This window comes from Mustelus asterias, unplaced genomic scaffold, assembly GCF_964213995.1.
Source record: "Mustelus asterias unplaced genomic scaffold, sMusAst1.hap1.1 HAP1_SCAFFOLD_3279, whole genome shotgun sequence".
In the NCBI taxonomy this organism is placed as follows: domain Eukaryota; kingdom Metazoa; phylum Chordata; class Chondrichthyes; order Carcharhiniformes; family Triakidae; genus Mustelus; species Mustelus asterias.
Genome location: NW_027593224.1, coordinates 1 through 16,266, shown reverse-complemented (window position 1 = coordinate 16,266; position 16,266 = coordinate 1). Strand labels below are relative to the sequence as shown.

Below are 16,266 nucleotides of genomic sequence, written 5' to 3'. Positions count from 1 at the left end.
CTGGGGTACAGGGTCCCCTCCTCTCCTGAAGGTGCTGACTCTCACTGGGGTACAGATTCCCCCTCCTCTCCTGAAGGTGCTGACTCTCACTGGGGTACAGGGTCCCCCTCCTCTCCTGAAGGTGCTGACTCTCAGTGGGGTACAGATTCCCCCCTCCTCTCCTGAAGGTGCTGACTCTCACTGGGGTACAGGGTCCCCCTCCTCTCCTGAAGGTGCTGACTCTCACTGGGGTACAGATTCCCTCTCCTCTCCTGAAGGTGCTGACTCTCACTGGGGTACAGATTCCCTCTCCTCTCCTGAAGGTGCCGACTCTCACTGGGGTACAGGGTTCCCCCTCCTCTCCTGAAGGTGCTGACTCTCAGTGGGGTACAGATTCCCCCCTCCTCTCCTGAAGGTGCTGACTCTCACTGGGGTACAGGGTCCCCCTCCTCTCCTGAAGGTGCTGACTCTCACTGGGGTACAGGGTCCCCCTCCTCTCCTGAAGGTGCTGACTCTCACTGGGGTACAGGGTCCCCCTCCTCTCCTGAAGGTGCTGACTCTCACTGGGGTACAAGGTCCCCCTCCTCTCCTGAAGGTGCTGACTCTCACTGGGGTACAAGGTCCCCCTCCTCTCCTGAAGGTGCTGACTCTCACTGGGGTACAGGGTTCCCCCTCCTCTCCTGAAGGTGCTGACTCTCACTGGGGTACAGGGTCCCTCCTCCTCTCCTGAAGGTGCTGACTCTCACTGGGGTACAGATTCCCCCTCCTCTCCTGAAGGTGCTGACTCTCACTGGGGTACAGATTCCCCCTCCTCTCCTGAAGGTGCTGACTCTCACTGGGGTACAGGGTCCCTCTCCTCTCCTGAAGGTGCTGACTCTCACTGGGGTACAGGGTCCCCCTCCTCTCCTGAAGGTGCTGACTCTCACTGGGGTACAGGGTCCCCCCTCCTCTCCTGAAGGTGCTGACTCTCACTGGGGTACAGGGTCCCTCTCCTCTCCTGAAGGTGCTGACTCTCACTGGGGTACAGGGTCCCCCCTCCTCTCCTGAAGGTGCTGACTCTCACTGGGGTACAGATTCCCCCTCCTCTCCTGAAGGTTCTGACTCTCACTGGGGTACAGAGTCTCCCTCCTCTCCTGAAGGTGCTGACTCTCACTGGGGTACAGGGTCCCCCTCCTCTCCTGAAGGTGCTGACTCTCACTGGGGTACAGGGTTCCCCCTCCTCTCCTGAAGGTGCTGACTCTCACTGGGGTACAGAGTCTCCCTCCTCTCCTGAAGGTGCTGACTCTCACTGGGGTACAGGGTCCCCCCTCCTCTCCTGAAGGTGCTGACTCTCACTGGGGTACAGATTCCCCCCTCCTCTCCTGAAGGTGCTGACTCTCACTGGGGTACAGGGTCCCTCTCCTCTCCTGAAGGTGCTGACTCTCACTGGGGTACAGGGTCCCCCTCCTCTCCTGAAGGTGCTGACTCTCACTGGGGTACAGGGTCCCCCTCCTCTCCTGAAGGTGCTGACTCTCACTGGGGTACAGGGTCCCCCTCCTCTCCTGAAGGTGCTGACTCTCACTGGGGTACAGGGTCCCCCTCCTCTCCTGAAGGTGCTGACTCTCACTGGGGTACAGGGTCCCTCTCCTCTCCTGAAGGTGCTGACTCTCACTGGGGTACAGATTCCCCCTCCTCTCCTGAAGGTGCTGACTCTCACTGGGGTACAGGGTCCCCCTCCTCTCCTGAAGGTGCTGACTCTCACTGGGGTACAGGGTCCCCCCTCCTCTCCTGAAGGTGCTGACTCTCACTGGGGTACAGATTCCCCCTCCTCTCACAGACTGGGTGAGTTTAATACGATGAGTGTGAATCTACTCGGTGTAACTCTAGCTCCCCCTGCAGTTTCTCAGAGTTCCTCCAATGTGTGGCTGAGTGCTGACCTCTACTGTGCATTAGGGGCACTGCGACTGGACCATCGACCGGCCAATCAGGAGGATACCAGATGATGTTCATCGATATCCCCCATCCTTGGACCAGCCAACAACTGAATGACCGTCTTACCGTCGAAGCTTTTAGTCCTGCACTCATCAGGATAAACACCAATGTTCAATCTCTCACAACAATTTATACTGCAGAAGAAAAGGGCATCTCTGTAACCTCCTCCAACCCCTAAACCCCCTCCCTATCTCTGTAACCCCCTCCAACCCCTAAAACCCCTCCCTATCTCTGTAACCTCCTCCAGCCCCTACACCCCCTCCCTATCTCTGTAACCTCCTCCAGCCCCTCCCTATCTCTGTAACCTCCTCCAACCCCTAAACCCCCTCCCTATCTCTGTAACCTCCTCCAGCCCCTACACCCCCTCCCTATCTCTGTAACCTCCTCCAGCCCCTACACCCCCTCCCTATCTCTGTAACCTCCTCCAGCCCCTACACCTCCTCCCCATCTCTGTAACCTCCTCCAGCCCCTACACCCCCTCCCTATCTCTGTAACCTCGTCCAGTCCCTACACCCCCTCCCTATCTCTGTATACCCCTCCAGCCCCGACACTCCCTCCCTATCTCTGTAACCTTGTCCAGCCCCTACACCCCCTCCCTATCTCTGTAACCTCCTCCAGCCCCTACACCTCCTCCCTATTTCTGTAATCTCCTCCAGCCCCTACACCCCCTCCCTATCTCTGTATACCCCTCCAGCCCCGACACCCCCTCCCTATCTCTGTAACCTCGTCCAGTCCCTACACCCCTTCCCTATTTCTGTAACCTCCCCCAGCCCCTATACCCCCTCCTTATCTCTGTAACCCCCTCCAGGACCTGACACCCCCTCTCTATCTCTGTAACCTCCGCCAGCCTCTACACCCCCTCTTTATCTCTGTAACCTCCTCCAGCCCCTACACTCCCTCCCTATCTCTGTAACCTCCTCCATCCCCTACACCCCCTCCCTATCTCTGTAACCCCCTCCAGCCCCTACACCCCCTCCCTATCTCTGTAACCTCCACCAGCCCCTACACCCCCTCCCTATCTCTGTAACCTCCTCCAGCCCCTACACCCCCTCCCTATCTCTGTAACCTCCTCCAGCCCCTACACCCCCTCCCTATCTCTGTAACCTCCTCCAGCCCCTACACCCCCTCCCTATCTCTGTAACCCCCTCCAGCCCCTACACCCCCTCCCTATCTCTGTAACCTCCACCAGCCCCTACACCCCCTCCCTATCTCTGTAACCTCCACCAGCCCCTACACCCCCTCCCTATCTCTGTAACCTCCTCCAGCCCCTACACCGCCTCCCTATCTCTGTAACCTCCACCAGCCCCTACACCCCCTCCCTATCTCTCTAACCCCCTCCAGCCCCTACACCCCACTCCCTATCTCTGTAACCCCCTCCAGCCCCCACTGCATCCCCTGTGAAGATATTGGGGGTGACTGACTGAGTCAAAGTTGCTTGATGAATGCAGGATGTTGTGTGTGTATAATTCGATAGTTGACGGGCTGGGTGATTGGGTGAGATATTTAGGAGTGAGCCTTTCAAAGAACAAAAAATGTGCGGGTTAGGTTGATTGGCCAGGTTAAAAATTGCCCCTTAGCCTCCTGAGAGGTGTAGGTTAGAGGGATTAGCAGGTAAATATGGGGGGTTAGGGCCTGGGTGGGATTGTGGTCGGTGCAGACTCGATGGACCGAATGGCCTCCTTCTGCACTGTAGGGTTTCTATGATTTCTATGATACAGCACAGGAACAGGCCCTTCGGCCCCTCCAAGCCTGCACCGACCATGCTGCCCGACTGAACTAAAACCCCCTACCCTTCCGGGGACCACGTCCCTCCATTCCCATCCTATTCATGTATTTGTCCAGAAGGCCCTTAAAAGTCACGATCGTATCCGCTTCCACTCCCTCCCCCGGCAGCGAGTTCCAGGCACCCACCACCCTCTGTGTAACAAAACTGCCTCGTACATCTTTTACAGATGCACCATAGAAAGCATTCTTTCTGGTTGTATCACAGCTTGGTATGGGGCTCCTGCTCTGCCCAAGACCGCAAGGAACTACAAAAGGTCGTGAATGTAGCCCAATCCATCACGCAAACCAGCCTCCCATCCATTGACTCTGTCTACACTTCCCGCTGCCTCGGGGAAAAGCAGCCAGCATAATTAAGGACCCCACACACCCCGGACATTCTCTCTTCCACCTTCTTCCATCGGGAAAAAGATACAAAAGTCTGAGGTCACGTACCGACCGACTCAAGAACAGCTTCTTCCCTGCTGCTGTCAGACTTTTGAATGGACCTACCTCGCATTAAGTTGATCTTTCTCTACACCCTAGCTATGACTGTAACACTACATTCTGCACTCTCTCCTTTCCTTCTCTATGAACGGTATGCTTTGTCTGTATAGCGCGCAAAGAAACAATACCTTTCACTGTATCCCAATAATAAATCAAATCAAATCCTTGCCCCTCTGCATCTTAAACCTGTGCCCCGAGTAATTGACTCTTCCGCCCTGGGAAAAAGCTTCTGACTATCCACTCTGTCCCTCCGAATCTTGTAGCCTTCTGTCAGGTCGCCCCCTCAACCTCCGTCGCTCTGGCTTTACCCGGGGAAGGATAGGGTGGATTTGTGGGGTCTGTCTCACACACACATCGAGGCAGCGGGATGGATTTCCTGTTGATTAACAGCACGCGTTTAATTCTCCAATGGAGAAACTCTAAAATTATCCAATAAAAATCCCACAATCCAAAGCCCATCGGACAGCAGGAGGCCATTCGGCCCAGCCAGTCAGTGCTGGTAGAGTTTGTGCAGATCGAAAAGGCAGTGGGAGTTCAGTCAGTCCGTCAATCCGTCTCCGGGCTTCCCGCTATTGTCCTGGGCTTCGATCCCGGGGATGCCTCGGGACGGCGTGGCGTTCCGCCCTCCCTGGGCTTCTCGGCCACGAACAGGCCCCAGCGCTGGTCGCCGTCTGCACTACGTAACATCTTCTCCTTCCATCCGTCCATGATGTAATTGTAATCATCCTCCGAGAATTCCTGAGACACAGAGAGAGAGAGAGACTCAGCCTTGTTACAAACCCAACACCCCCAGTCCCGTTACAAACCCAACCCCCTTCAGATCCATTACAAACCCAACCTCCCCCAGATCCACTACAAACCCAATCCCCTCAGCCCTGTTACAAACCCAACATCCCCAACGCTGTTACAAACCCAACACCCCCGCAGCCCCGTTGCAACCCAATGCCCCCAGCCCCGTTGCAAACCCAACCCCCCCCCCAGCCCCGTTACAAACGCAACTCCCCCAGCTGCATTACAAACCCAACCCCATCCAGATCCATTACAAACCCGACCTCCCCCAGTTCCATTACAAACCCAGTCCCCTCAGCCCTGTTACAAACCCAACACCCCCCCAGCCCCATTACAACCCAATGCCCCCAGCCCCATTACAAACACAACATCCCCCCAGCCCCGTTACAAACCCAACCCCCTCCAGATCCGTTACAAACCCAACCCCCCCAGCCCCGTTACAAACCCAACTCCCCCAGCTGCATTACAAACCCAACCCCATTCAGATCCATTACAAACCCGACCTCCCCCAGTTCCATTAAAAAAGCAATCCCCTCAGCCCTGTAACAAACCCAACATCCCCAACCCTGTTACAAACCTGTCGCAAACCCAATCCCCCTTGCCCCCGCCACATTACAAATCCAACGCCCCCCGCAACATTACAAACCCAACCCCCCCGCCACATTACAAATCCAACCCCCCGCCACATTACAAATCCAACGCCCCCCGCCACATTACAAACCCAACCCCCCGCCACATTACAAACCCAACCCCCCGCCACATTACAAACCCAACCCCCCGCCACATTACAAACCCAACCCCCCGCTACATTAGAAACCCAACCCCCTGCCCCATTACAAAACCAACCCCCCTCAGCCCCAGTTTCATTACAAATCAAACCCCACAGCCCCATTACAAACCCAATTCCCTCCAGCTCACCCACCACCTTCTCAAGGGATAATTAGGGATGGGTCAGAACTGCCGGCCAGCGATGAATTTAACGAAAGGTCCAAATCTCCCTCTCCCCCATCACACAGATCTCCATTGCAAACCCAGTGTCCGTGTGGGTCAGCGCCAGGGCAGAGGTCGCGGTTCAGGGAGGGAGGGAGGGAGGGGTGGGCAGTCAGAGGTTGGGGGTGTCAGGGGTCAGTGCCGCTGACCTGTGACCCCAGGGTTACCTGCAGGAAGGTGGCCCGTCCGGTCTCCAGCCTCCGGTGCTCGAGGTTCAGAATATCCACAAATTGCTGCGTCCGATCCTCAGCTCGAACGCTGGTAAATCCCACATCCCGGAGCACCTGGACAAACAAATCCCGGAGCGGGGAGGGGCAGAGATCAAGAAATCCGGTCATTCCCGGAATCACCACCACTCGGAGTTACTGCGCACAGTCCCGGTCTCCCTATCCCATACTCGGAGTTACTGCGCACAGTCCCGGTCTCCCTATCCCACACTCGGAGTTACTGCGCACAGTCCCGGTCTCCGTATCCCCACACTCGGAGTTACTGTGCACAGTCCCGGTCTCCGTATCCCACACTCGGAGTTACTGCGCACAGTCCCGGTCTCCCTATCCCACACTCGGAGTTACTGCGCACAGTCCCGGTCTCCCTATCCCACACTCGGAGTTACTGCACACAGTCTCGGTCTCCGTATCCCACACTCGGAGTTACTGCGCACAGTCCCGGTCTCCCTATCTCCACACTCGGAGTTACTGCGCACAGTCCCGGTCTCCCTATCTCCATACTCGGAGTTACTGCGCACAGTCCCGGTCTCCCTATCCCCACAATCGGAGTTACTGCGCACAGTCCCGGTCTCCCTATCCCCACAATCGGAGTTACTGTGCACAGTCCCGGTCTCCCTATCCCACACTCAGAGTTACTGCGCACAGTCCCGGTCTCCGTATCCCCACACTCGGAGTTACTGCGCACAGTCCCGGTCTCCCTATCCCACACTCGGAGTTACTGCGCACAGTCCCGGTCTCCCTATCCCCACACTCGGAGATACTGCTCACAGTCCCGGTCTCCGTATCCCCACACTCGGAGTTACTGCGCACAGTCCCGGTCTCCCTATCCCACACTCGGAGTTACTGTGCACAGTCCCGGTCTCCCTATCCCACACTCGGAGTTACTGCGCACAGTCCCGGTCTCCGTATCCCACACTCGGAGTTACTGCGCACAGTCCCGGTCTCCGTATCCCCACACTCGGAGTTACTGCGCACAGTCCCGGTCTCCCTATCCCCACACTCGGAGTTACTGCGCACAGTCCCGGTCTCCGTATCCCACACTCGGAGTTACTGCGCACAGTCCCGGTCTCCGTATCCCCACACTCGGAGTTACTGTGCACAGTCCCGGTCTCCGTATCCCCACACTCGGAGTTACTGCGCACAGTCCCGGTCTCCCTATCCCCACACTCGGAGTTACTGCGCACAGTCTCGGTCTCCCTATCCCACACTCGGAGTTACTGTGCACAGTCCCGGTCTCCGTATCCCCACACTCGGAGTTACTGTGCACAGTCCCGGTCTCCCTATCCCACACTCGGAGTTACTGCGCACAGTCCCGGTCTCCCTATCCCCACACTCGGAGTTACTGTGCACAGTCCCAGTCTCCCTATCCCCACACTCGGAGTTACTGCGCACAGTCCCGGTCTCCCTATCCCCACACTCGGAGTTACTGCGCACAGTCCCGGTCTCCCTATCCCACACTCGGAGTTACTGTGCACAGTCCCGGTCTCCGTATCCCCACACTCGGAGTTACTGCGCACAGTCCCGGTCTCCCTATCCCACACTCGGAGTTACTGCGCATAGTCCCGGTCTCCGTATCCCCACACTGGGGAAGAATGTGGGACTCGCTCCCACAGGGGAGTGGGGGAGAATGTGGGACTCGCTCCCACGGGGAGTGGGGGAGAATGTGGGACTCGCTCCCACAGGGGAGTGGGGGAGAATGTGGGACTCGCTCCCACAGAGGAGTGGGGGAGAATGTGGGACTCGCTCCCACGGGGGGAGTGGGGGAGAATGTGGGACTCTCTCCCACGGGGGGAGTGGGGGAGAATGTGGGACTCGCTCCCACAGGGGAGTGGGGGAGAATGTGGGACTCGCTCCCACGGGGGAGTGGGGGAGAATGTGGGACTCGCTCCCACGGGGGGAGTGGGGGAGAATGTGGGACTCGCTCCCACAGGGGAGTGGGGGAGAATGTGGGACTCGCTCCCACAGGGGAGTGGGGGAGAATGTGGGACTCGCTCCCACGGGGAATGGGGGGGGTGAACAGTGTTAAGCAGGGACTAAGGGGGAGCTGGATTCGAACCTGGCCGTATTTCGGGACGGTGAACAGGATGTACCCTCGCTCTCTCACATACTCCTCGAAGCGGATCGACCAGGGAGTTTCCCCACAGCAATAATCGGTGATCAGAACCTTCCCGCCGGGCTTCAGCCAGACCTGGAACACAACGATATTCCCATCAAATCACACACACCACTCCCCCTCGCACCCGTCTCCCAGTCCCGTCTTAACCCAGGGAGCGCCGCATTGTGGGAGGCTCAGTGCTGAGGGAGCGCCGCACTGTGGGTGGGTCAGTGCTGAGGGAGCACCGCACTGTGGGAGGGTCAGTGCTGAGGGAGCGCCGCACTGTGGGTGGGTCAGTGCTGAGGGAGCGCCGCACTGTGGGTGGGTCAGTGCTGAGGGAGCGCCGCACTGTGGGTGGGTCAGTGCTGAGGGAGCGCCGCACTGTGGGAGGGTCAGTGCTGAGGGAGCGCCGCACTGTGGGAGGGTCAGTGCTGAGGGAGCGCCGCACTGTGGGAGGGTCAGTGCTGAGGGAGCGCCGCACTGTGGGAGGGTCAGTGCTGAGGGAGCGCCGCACTGTGGGAGGGTCAGTGCTGAGGGAGCGCCGCACTGTGGGAGGGTCAGTGCTGAGGGAGCGCCGCACTGTGGGAGGGTCAGTGCTGAGGGAGCGCCGCACTGTGGGAGGGTCAGCGCTGAGGGAGCGCCTCACTGTGGGAGGGTCAGCGCTGAGGAAGCGCCGCACTGTGGGAGGGTCAGTGCTGAGGGAGCGCCACACTGTGGGAGGGTCAGTGCTGAGGGAGCGCCACACTGTGGGAGGGTCAGTGCTGAGGGAGCACCGCACTGTGGGAGGGTCAGTGCAGATTGAGCACCGCACTGTGGGAGGGTCAGTGCTGAGGGAGCGCCGCACTGTGGGAGGGTCAGTGCTGAGGGAGCGCCGCACTGTGGGAGGGTCAGTGCTGAGGGAGCGCCGCACTGTGAGAGGGTCAGTGCTGAGGGAGCACCGCACTGTGGGAGGGTCAGTGCTGAGGGAGCGCCGCACTGTGAGAGGGTCAGTGCTGAGGGAGCACCGCTCTGTGGGAGGGTCAGTGCTGAGGGAGCGCCGCACTGTGGGAGGGTCAGTGCTGAGGGAGCGCCGCACTGTGGGAGGGTCAGTGCTGAGGGAGCGCCGCACTGTGGGAGGGTCAGTGCTGAGGGAGCACCGCACTGTGGGAGGGTCAGTGCTGAGGGAGTGCTGCACTGTGGGAGGGTCAGTGCTGAGGGAGCACCGCACTGTGGGAGGGTCAGTGCTGAGGGAGCGCCGCACTGTGGGAGGGTCAGTGCTGAGGGAGCGCCGCACTGTGGGAGGGTCAGTGCTGAGGGAGCGCCGCACTGTGAGAGGGTCAGTGCTGAGGGAGCACCGCACTGTGGGAGGGTCAGTGCTGAGGGAGCGCCGCACTGTGAGAGGGTCAGTGCTGAGGGAGCACCGCTCTGTGGGAGGGTCAGTGCTGAGGGAGCGCCGCACTGTGGGAGGGTCAGTGCTGAGGGAGCGCCGCACTGTGGGAGGGTCAGTGCTGAGGGAGCGCCGCACTGTGGGAGGGTCAGTGCTGAGGGAGCGCCGCACTGTGGGAGGGTCGGTGCTGAGGGAGCGCCGCACTGTGGGAGGGTCGGTGCTGAGGGAGCGCCGCACTGTGGGAGGGTCGGTGCTGAGGGAGCGCCGCACTGTGGGAGGGTGCAGAGACGGGACTCACGTAGAATTTGCTGAGCAGCGCCTCCTTGTCCGCGATGTGCAGGATTGTGTCGCGACTGTAAATCACGTCAAACGAACCCTCGTCAAAAACCCTCTTCGTGGCATCGCCAATCTCAAACTGTACCTGAGAGAGAGGGAGTGAGAGAGAGGGAGTGAGAGAGAGGGAGTGAGAGAGAGGGAGTGAGAGAGAGGGAGTGAGAGAGAGGGAGTGAGAGAGAGGGAGTGAGAGAGAGGGAGTGAGAGAGAGGGAGTGAGAGAGAGGGAGTGAGAGAGAGGGAGTGAGAGAGAGGGAGTGAGAGAGAGGGAGGGAGTGAGAGAGAGGGAGGGAGTGAGAGAGAGGGAGGGAGTGAGAGAGAGGGAGGGAGGGAGAGAGAGGGAGGGAGTGAGAGAGAGGGAGGGAGTGAGAGAGAGGGAGGGAGTGAGAGAGAGGGAGGGAGTGAGAGAGAGGGAGGGAGTGAGAGAGAGGGAGGGAGTGAGAGAGAGGGAGGGAGTGAGAGAGAGGGAGGGAGTGAGAGAGAGGGAGTGAGAGAGAGAGAGGGAGTGAGAGAGAGAGAGAGGGAGTGAGAGAGAGAGAGGGAGTGAGAGAGAGAGAGGGAGTGAGAGAGAGAGAGAGGGAGGGAGAGAGAGGGAGGGAGAGAGAGGGAGGGAGAGAGGGAGGGAGAGAGGGAATGACAGAGGTAGTGAGAGAGGGAGAGACAGAGAGAGAGACAGAGGTGGAGAGGTTTAGGGAGGGAATTCCAGAGCTAGGGGCCCCCCAGGCAGCTGAAGGCACGGCCGCCAATGGCGGAGCGATGGGAATCGGGGGATGCTCAAGAGGCCGGAATTGGAGGAGCGCAGAGATCTCGGAGGGTTGTCGGGGCTGGAGGAGGTTACAGAGATAGGGAGGGGGGTGCAGGGGCTGGAGGAGGTTACAGAGATAGGGAGGGGGTGCAGGGGCTGGAGGAGGTTACAGAGATAGGGAGGGGGTGTAGGGGCTGGAGGAGGTTACAGAGATAGGGAGGGGGTGTAGGGGCTGGAGGGGGTTACAGAGATAGGGAGGGGGTGTAGGGGGTTACAGGGATAGGGAGGGGGTGTAGGGGCTGGAGGAGGTTACAGAGATAGGGAGGGGGGTGCAGGGGCTGGAGGAGGTTACAGAGATAGGGAGGGGGTGCAGGGGCTGGAGGAGGTTACAGAGATAGGGAGGGGGTGTAGGGGCTGGAGGAGGTTACAGAGATAGGGAGGGGGTGTAGGGGCTGGAGGGGGTTACAGAGATAGGGAGGGGGTGTAGGGGGTTACAGGGATAGGGAGGGGGTGTAGGGGGTTACAGGGATAGGGAGGGGGGTGTAGGGACTGGAGGGGGTTACAGGGATAGGGAGGGGGTGTAGGGGGTTACAGGGATAGGGAGGGGGTGTAGGGGGTTACAGGGATAGGGAGGGGGTGTCGGGAGTTACAGGGATAGGGAGGGGGTGTAGGGGGTTACAGGGATAGGGAGGGGGTTACAGGGATAGGGAGGGGGTGTAGGGAGTTACAGGGATAGGGAGGGGGTGTAGGGGGTTACAGGGATAGGGAGGGGGTGTAGGGGGTTACAGGGATAGGGAGGGGGTGTAGGGGGTTACAGGGATAGGGAGGGGGTTACAGGGATAGGGAGGGGGTGTAGGGGCTGGGGGAGTTACAGATAGGGAGGGGGTGTAGGGGGTTACAGGGATAGGGAGGGGGTGTAGGGGGGTTACAGGGATAGGGAGGGGGTGTAGGGGGGTTACAGGGATAGGGAGGGGGTGTAGGGGGTTACAGGGATAGGGAGGGGGTTACAGGGATAGGGAGGGGGTGTAGGGGGTTACAGGGATAGGGAGGAGGTTACAGGGATAGGGAGGGGGTTACAGGGATAGGGAGGGGGTGTAGGGGGTTACAGGGATAGGGAGGGGGTGTAGGGGGTTACAGGGACAGGGAGGGGGTGTAGGGGGTTACAGGGATAGGGAGGGGGTGTAGGGGGTTACAGGGACAGGGAGGGGGTGTAGGGTGTTACAGGGACAGGGAGGGGGTGTAGGGGGTTACAGGGATAGGGAGGGGGTTACAGGGATAGGGAGGGGGTGTAGGGGGTTACAGTGATAGGGAGGGGGTTACAGGGATAGGGAGGGGGTGTAGGGGGTTACAGGGATAGGGAGGGGGTGTAGGGGCTGGGGGAGTTACAGAGATAGGGAGGGGGTGTAGGGGGTTACAGGGATAGGGAGGGGGTTACAGGGATAGGGAGGGGGTGTAGGGGGTTACAGGGATAGGGAGGGGGTTACAGGGATAGGGAGGGGGTTACAGGGATAGGGAGGGGGTGTAGGGGGTTACAGGGATAGGGAGGGGGTTACAGGGATAGGGAGGGGGTGTAGGGGGTTACAGGGATAGGGAGGGGGTGTAGGGGGTTACAGGGATAGGGAGGGGGTTACAGGGATAGGGAGGGGGTGTAGGGGGTTACAGGGATAGGGAGGGGGTGTAGGGGTTACAGGGATAGGGAGGGGGTTACAGAGATAGGGAGGGGGTGTAGGGGCTGGGGGAGTTACAGAGATAGGGAGGGGGTGTAGGGGTTACAGGGATAGGGAGGGGGTTACAGGGATAGGGAGGGGGTGTAGGGGGTTACAGGGATAGGGAGGGGGTGTAGGGGGTTACAGGGATAGGGAGGGGGTGTAGGGGCTGGGGGAGTTACAGATAGGGACTGTCTTACCGATGGTGTGTTTTCTGTCACAGCTCTCTCCATCGCTATCTCCACCATGTTGTAAGATAAATCCACTCCAAGCACCTCCACACCATAATTCTAGAATAACAGGGATGCGGTGGTTACAATGATCACCGCGGCAATGTCTGTGGATGCACAGCAGGTCGTATAATCACCGCTTCCTTCACCCATCTCCTGCCCCTGATCTGCTGTGTGGAGTTTCCCTCTCCCTCTCTCCCTGATTTTGATTTGATTTATTATTGTCACATGTATTAACATACAGAGAAAAGTATTGTTTCTTGCGCGCTGTACAGACAAAGCATACCGTTCATAGAGAAGGAAAGGAGAGGATGCAGAATGTAGTGTTACAGTCATAGCTAGGGTGTAGAGAAAGATCAACTTAATGTGAGGTAGGTCCATTCAAAAGTCTGACGGCAGCAGGGAAGAAGCTGTTCTTGAGTCGGTCGGTACGTGACCTCAGACTTTTGTATCTTTTTCCCGACGGAAGAAGGTGGAAGAGAGAATGTCCGGGGCGTGTGGGGTCCTTGATTATGCTGGCTGCTTTTCCCCGGGGCAGTGGGAAGTGTAGACAGAGTCAATGGATGGGAGGCTGGGTTTGCGTGATGGATTGGGCTACATTCACGATCCTTTTGTAGTTCCTTGCGGTCTTGGGCAGAGCAGGAGTCCCATACCAAGCTGTGATACAACCAGAAAGGATGCTTTCTATGGTGCATCTGTAAAAGTTGGTGAGAGTCGTAGCGGACATGCCAAATTTCCTTAGTCTTCTGAGAAAGTAGAGGCGTTGGTGGGGCTTTCTTAACTATAGTGTCGGCGTGGGGGGGACCAGGACAGGTTGTTGGTGATCTGGACACCTAAAAACCTGAAGCTCTCGACCCTTTCTACTTCATCCCCGTTGATGTAGACAGGAGCATGTTCTCCTTTACGCTTCCTGAAGTCGATGACAATCTCCTTCGTCTTGTTGACATTGAGGGAGAGATTATTGTTGCTGCACCAGTTCACCAGATTCTCTATCTCATTCCTGTACTCTGTCTCGTCATTGTTTGAGATCCGACCCACTACGGTGGTGTCGTCAGCAAACTTGAAAATGGAGTTGGAGGGGAATTTGGCCGCACAGTGATAGGTGTATAAGGAGTATAGTAGGGGGCTGAGAACACAGTCTTGTGGGGCACCGGTGTTGAGGATGATCGTGGGGGAGGTGTTGTTGCCGATCCTTACTGATTGTGGTCTGTGGGTTCGGAAGTTCAGGATCCAGTCGCAGAGGGAGGAGCCGAGCCTTTCGAAGCACTTCATAATGATGGATGTCAGAGCCACCAGCCATCCTGTCTCTCTCTCAGGGATGTTGTGTGGTTGGGTTGGGTAATTATAGATTGGGGAGATAGGAAATTAGAATTTGATGTTGTCGAATTGAAAAGTGCCCGGGGGTGCAGGGGGAGCATTGCGGGGTCCCGATAAAAGGTGGTGCTTTTTCTGTGCTGAGAGATTTAAAACGGCAAGTATACATCGAGTACACAGACTGAAACATTAGTCTCGCAAGACCAAGCAGTATTGTTACCAAGACAGCAGGCTTTTGAATTCAGCCAATCAATTTGAATCAGGCACTTGGATACCAAGAACCTATTAAATTTAAATCCGACGGTTTTGACAACCTGGAACCAATCCTATTGGGGGAAATAGTGATGTGTCATCACGGGTATAAAAGATGGGGGGCAGTGGGACAAAGAGGAGGGAGCAACTGCCCCCTGCCAGAGATAACAGCTCTCAGCTCCCTCGAGAGACAATCGCTGGCTCTCAGAGCTTCATCTGTGTCTCAGGGAAAGCACCATCCAGATAGCAAAGGTACCAAAGAAGTTCCAAACCGAAGGATTAACAGAGAAAACCCAGAGTATTCCGGAAGAGACAAAACCTGGTTGTAATTTAGAGAGTGACTGAATTCTATTTTGTGTTAATGAGTGGGAATTGTGTTTGTCGGAACGCCATTTCGTTAGAATTGTGTTTTATTGGGGAATAGTTAATAGTTAGAAGGGGTTTATTCGGTTTGTTAATAGTTTAGTTCATTGGTTCACTGCTAGTTAGATAAATAAATAGTTCGGTGTTGATTTTAGAGAGAGTGTGGGGGGGTTTATTTTGTATTTAACCACTAGGGGTTGCTGCAGAGCAGCTCACACCTCGCCGCACACACTTTTTACAGATTACAGGGCGAGGTATTCCTCTGTGGGGGTTTCGGGGTTCGTTCTCAGAGCGGGGGAATCAGCCTCCGCTTTATAACACGGTAGCACAGTGGTTAGCACTGCTGCCTCACAGTCATGATGTGGAGATGCCGGCGTTGGACTGGGGTAAACACAGTAAGAAGTTTAACAACACAGTGCCAGGGACCCGGGTTCGACTCCCAGCCTCGGGTCACTGTCTGTGCGGAGTCTGCACGTTCTCCCCGTGTCTGCGTGGGTTTCCTCCGGGTGCTCCGGTTTCCTCCCACAGTCTGAAAGACGTGCTGGTTCGGGTGCATTGTCCGTGCTAAATTCTCCCCCAGTGTACCCGAACAGGCGCCGGAGTGTGGGCGACTGGGGGATTTTCACAGTAACTTCATTGCAGTGTTAATGTAAGGCTACTTGTGACACTAATCATGTTTAAACTCTGTCTCTCCATCTCTCTCACCCTCCCCCCGTCTCTCCATCTCTCTCTCTCCCTCCCCCCCCCGTCTCTCCATCTCTCTCTCTCCCTCCCACCCCCGTCTCTCCATCTCTCTCTCCCTCCCACCCCCGTCTCTCCATCTCTCTCTCCCTCCCACCCCCGTCTCTCCATCTCTCTCTCCCTCCCCCGTCTCTCCATCTCTCTCTCCCTATCTCTCTCTCCCTCCCCCGTCTCTCCATCTCTCTCTTCCTCCCCCGTCTCTCCATCCCTCCCTCCCAGTCTCTCCATCTCTCTCTCCCTCCCACCCGTCTCTCCATCTCTCTCTCCCTCCCCCGTCTCTCCATCTCTCTCTCCCTCCCCCCGTCTCTCCATCTCTCTCTCCCTCCCTCCCTGTCTCTCTCTCTCCCTGCCTCTCTCTCTCTCCCCCCATCTTCTCTCCCTCCGTCTCTCCCTCTCTCTCACATTGACTACGATGGTTCACTCCCAGCATCCCTTGCAGCAGCCTGTGGCCTCCCTCGGGACCCCAATGGGCGGTCGGTTCCTGTGGAGGGGTTGGGGGTCCTCAGCGGGGTTGGAGCCTCCCTCGAGCAACCAGTCAGGCCAAGGGCTCCCTGCGGAGCCGCCTCGAGGGAGAGGGAGTGCCTCGAGGGAGAGGGAGTGGCTCGAGGGAGAGGGAGTGGCTCGAGGGAGAGGGAGTGAGGCCAACTGGGTAAGACCCACAATGCAACTGGTGTCACCAAAATGGCGGCGGATGGCACTCTGAGCACCGGTGTCCATGGCGACAAACTGTAACAGGCCCGTCCCACCCAATTACCTTGGCCATGTAGAAGTCTCCACCTCCGATACCACACCCAACATCCAGCACTGATTGGCCAGGAACCAAGCTTAACATCTCCACAAATTCCTGTCCGAGACACAGAGAGAGAGAGAACACTCATTACAATCACTGCTCGCAGCG

General features: G+C 57.8%; 1 protein-coding gene across 1 annotated transcript; it reads right to left on the bottom strand.

Moving 5' to 3' along the window:
- Positions 1-4,587: 4,587 nt before the first annotated feature.
- Positions 4,588-16,212, bottom strand: LOC144490438 (uncharacterized; the record flags this gene model as incomplete). Its single annotated transcript, XM_078208181.1, has 6 exons — positions 4,588-4,956; positions 6,165-6,281; positions 8,281-8,412; positions 9,984-10,106; positions 12,669-12,758; positions 16,123-16,212. Coding segments are annotated over 6 exons (744 nt in total), but the record flags the coding sequence as incomplete, so codon positions are not given.
- Between the last annotated feature and the right edge of the window lie 54 nt (positions 16,213-16,266).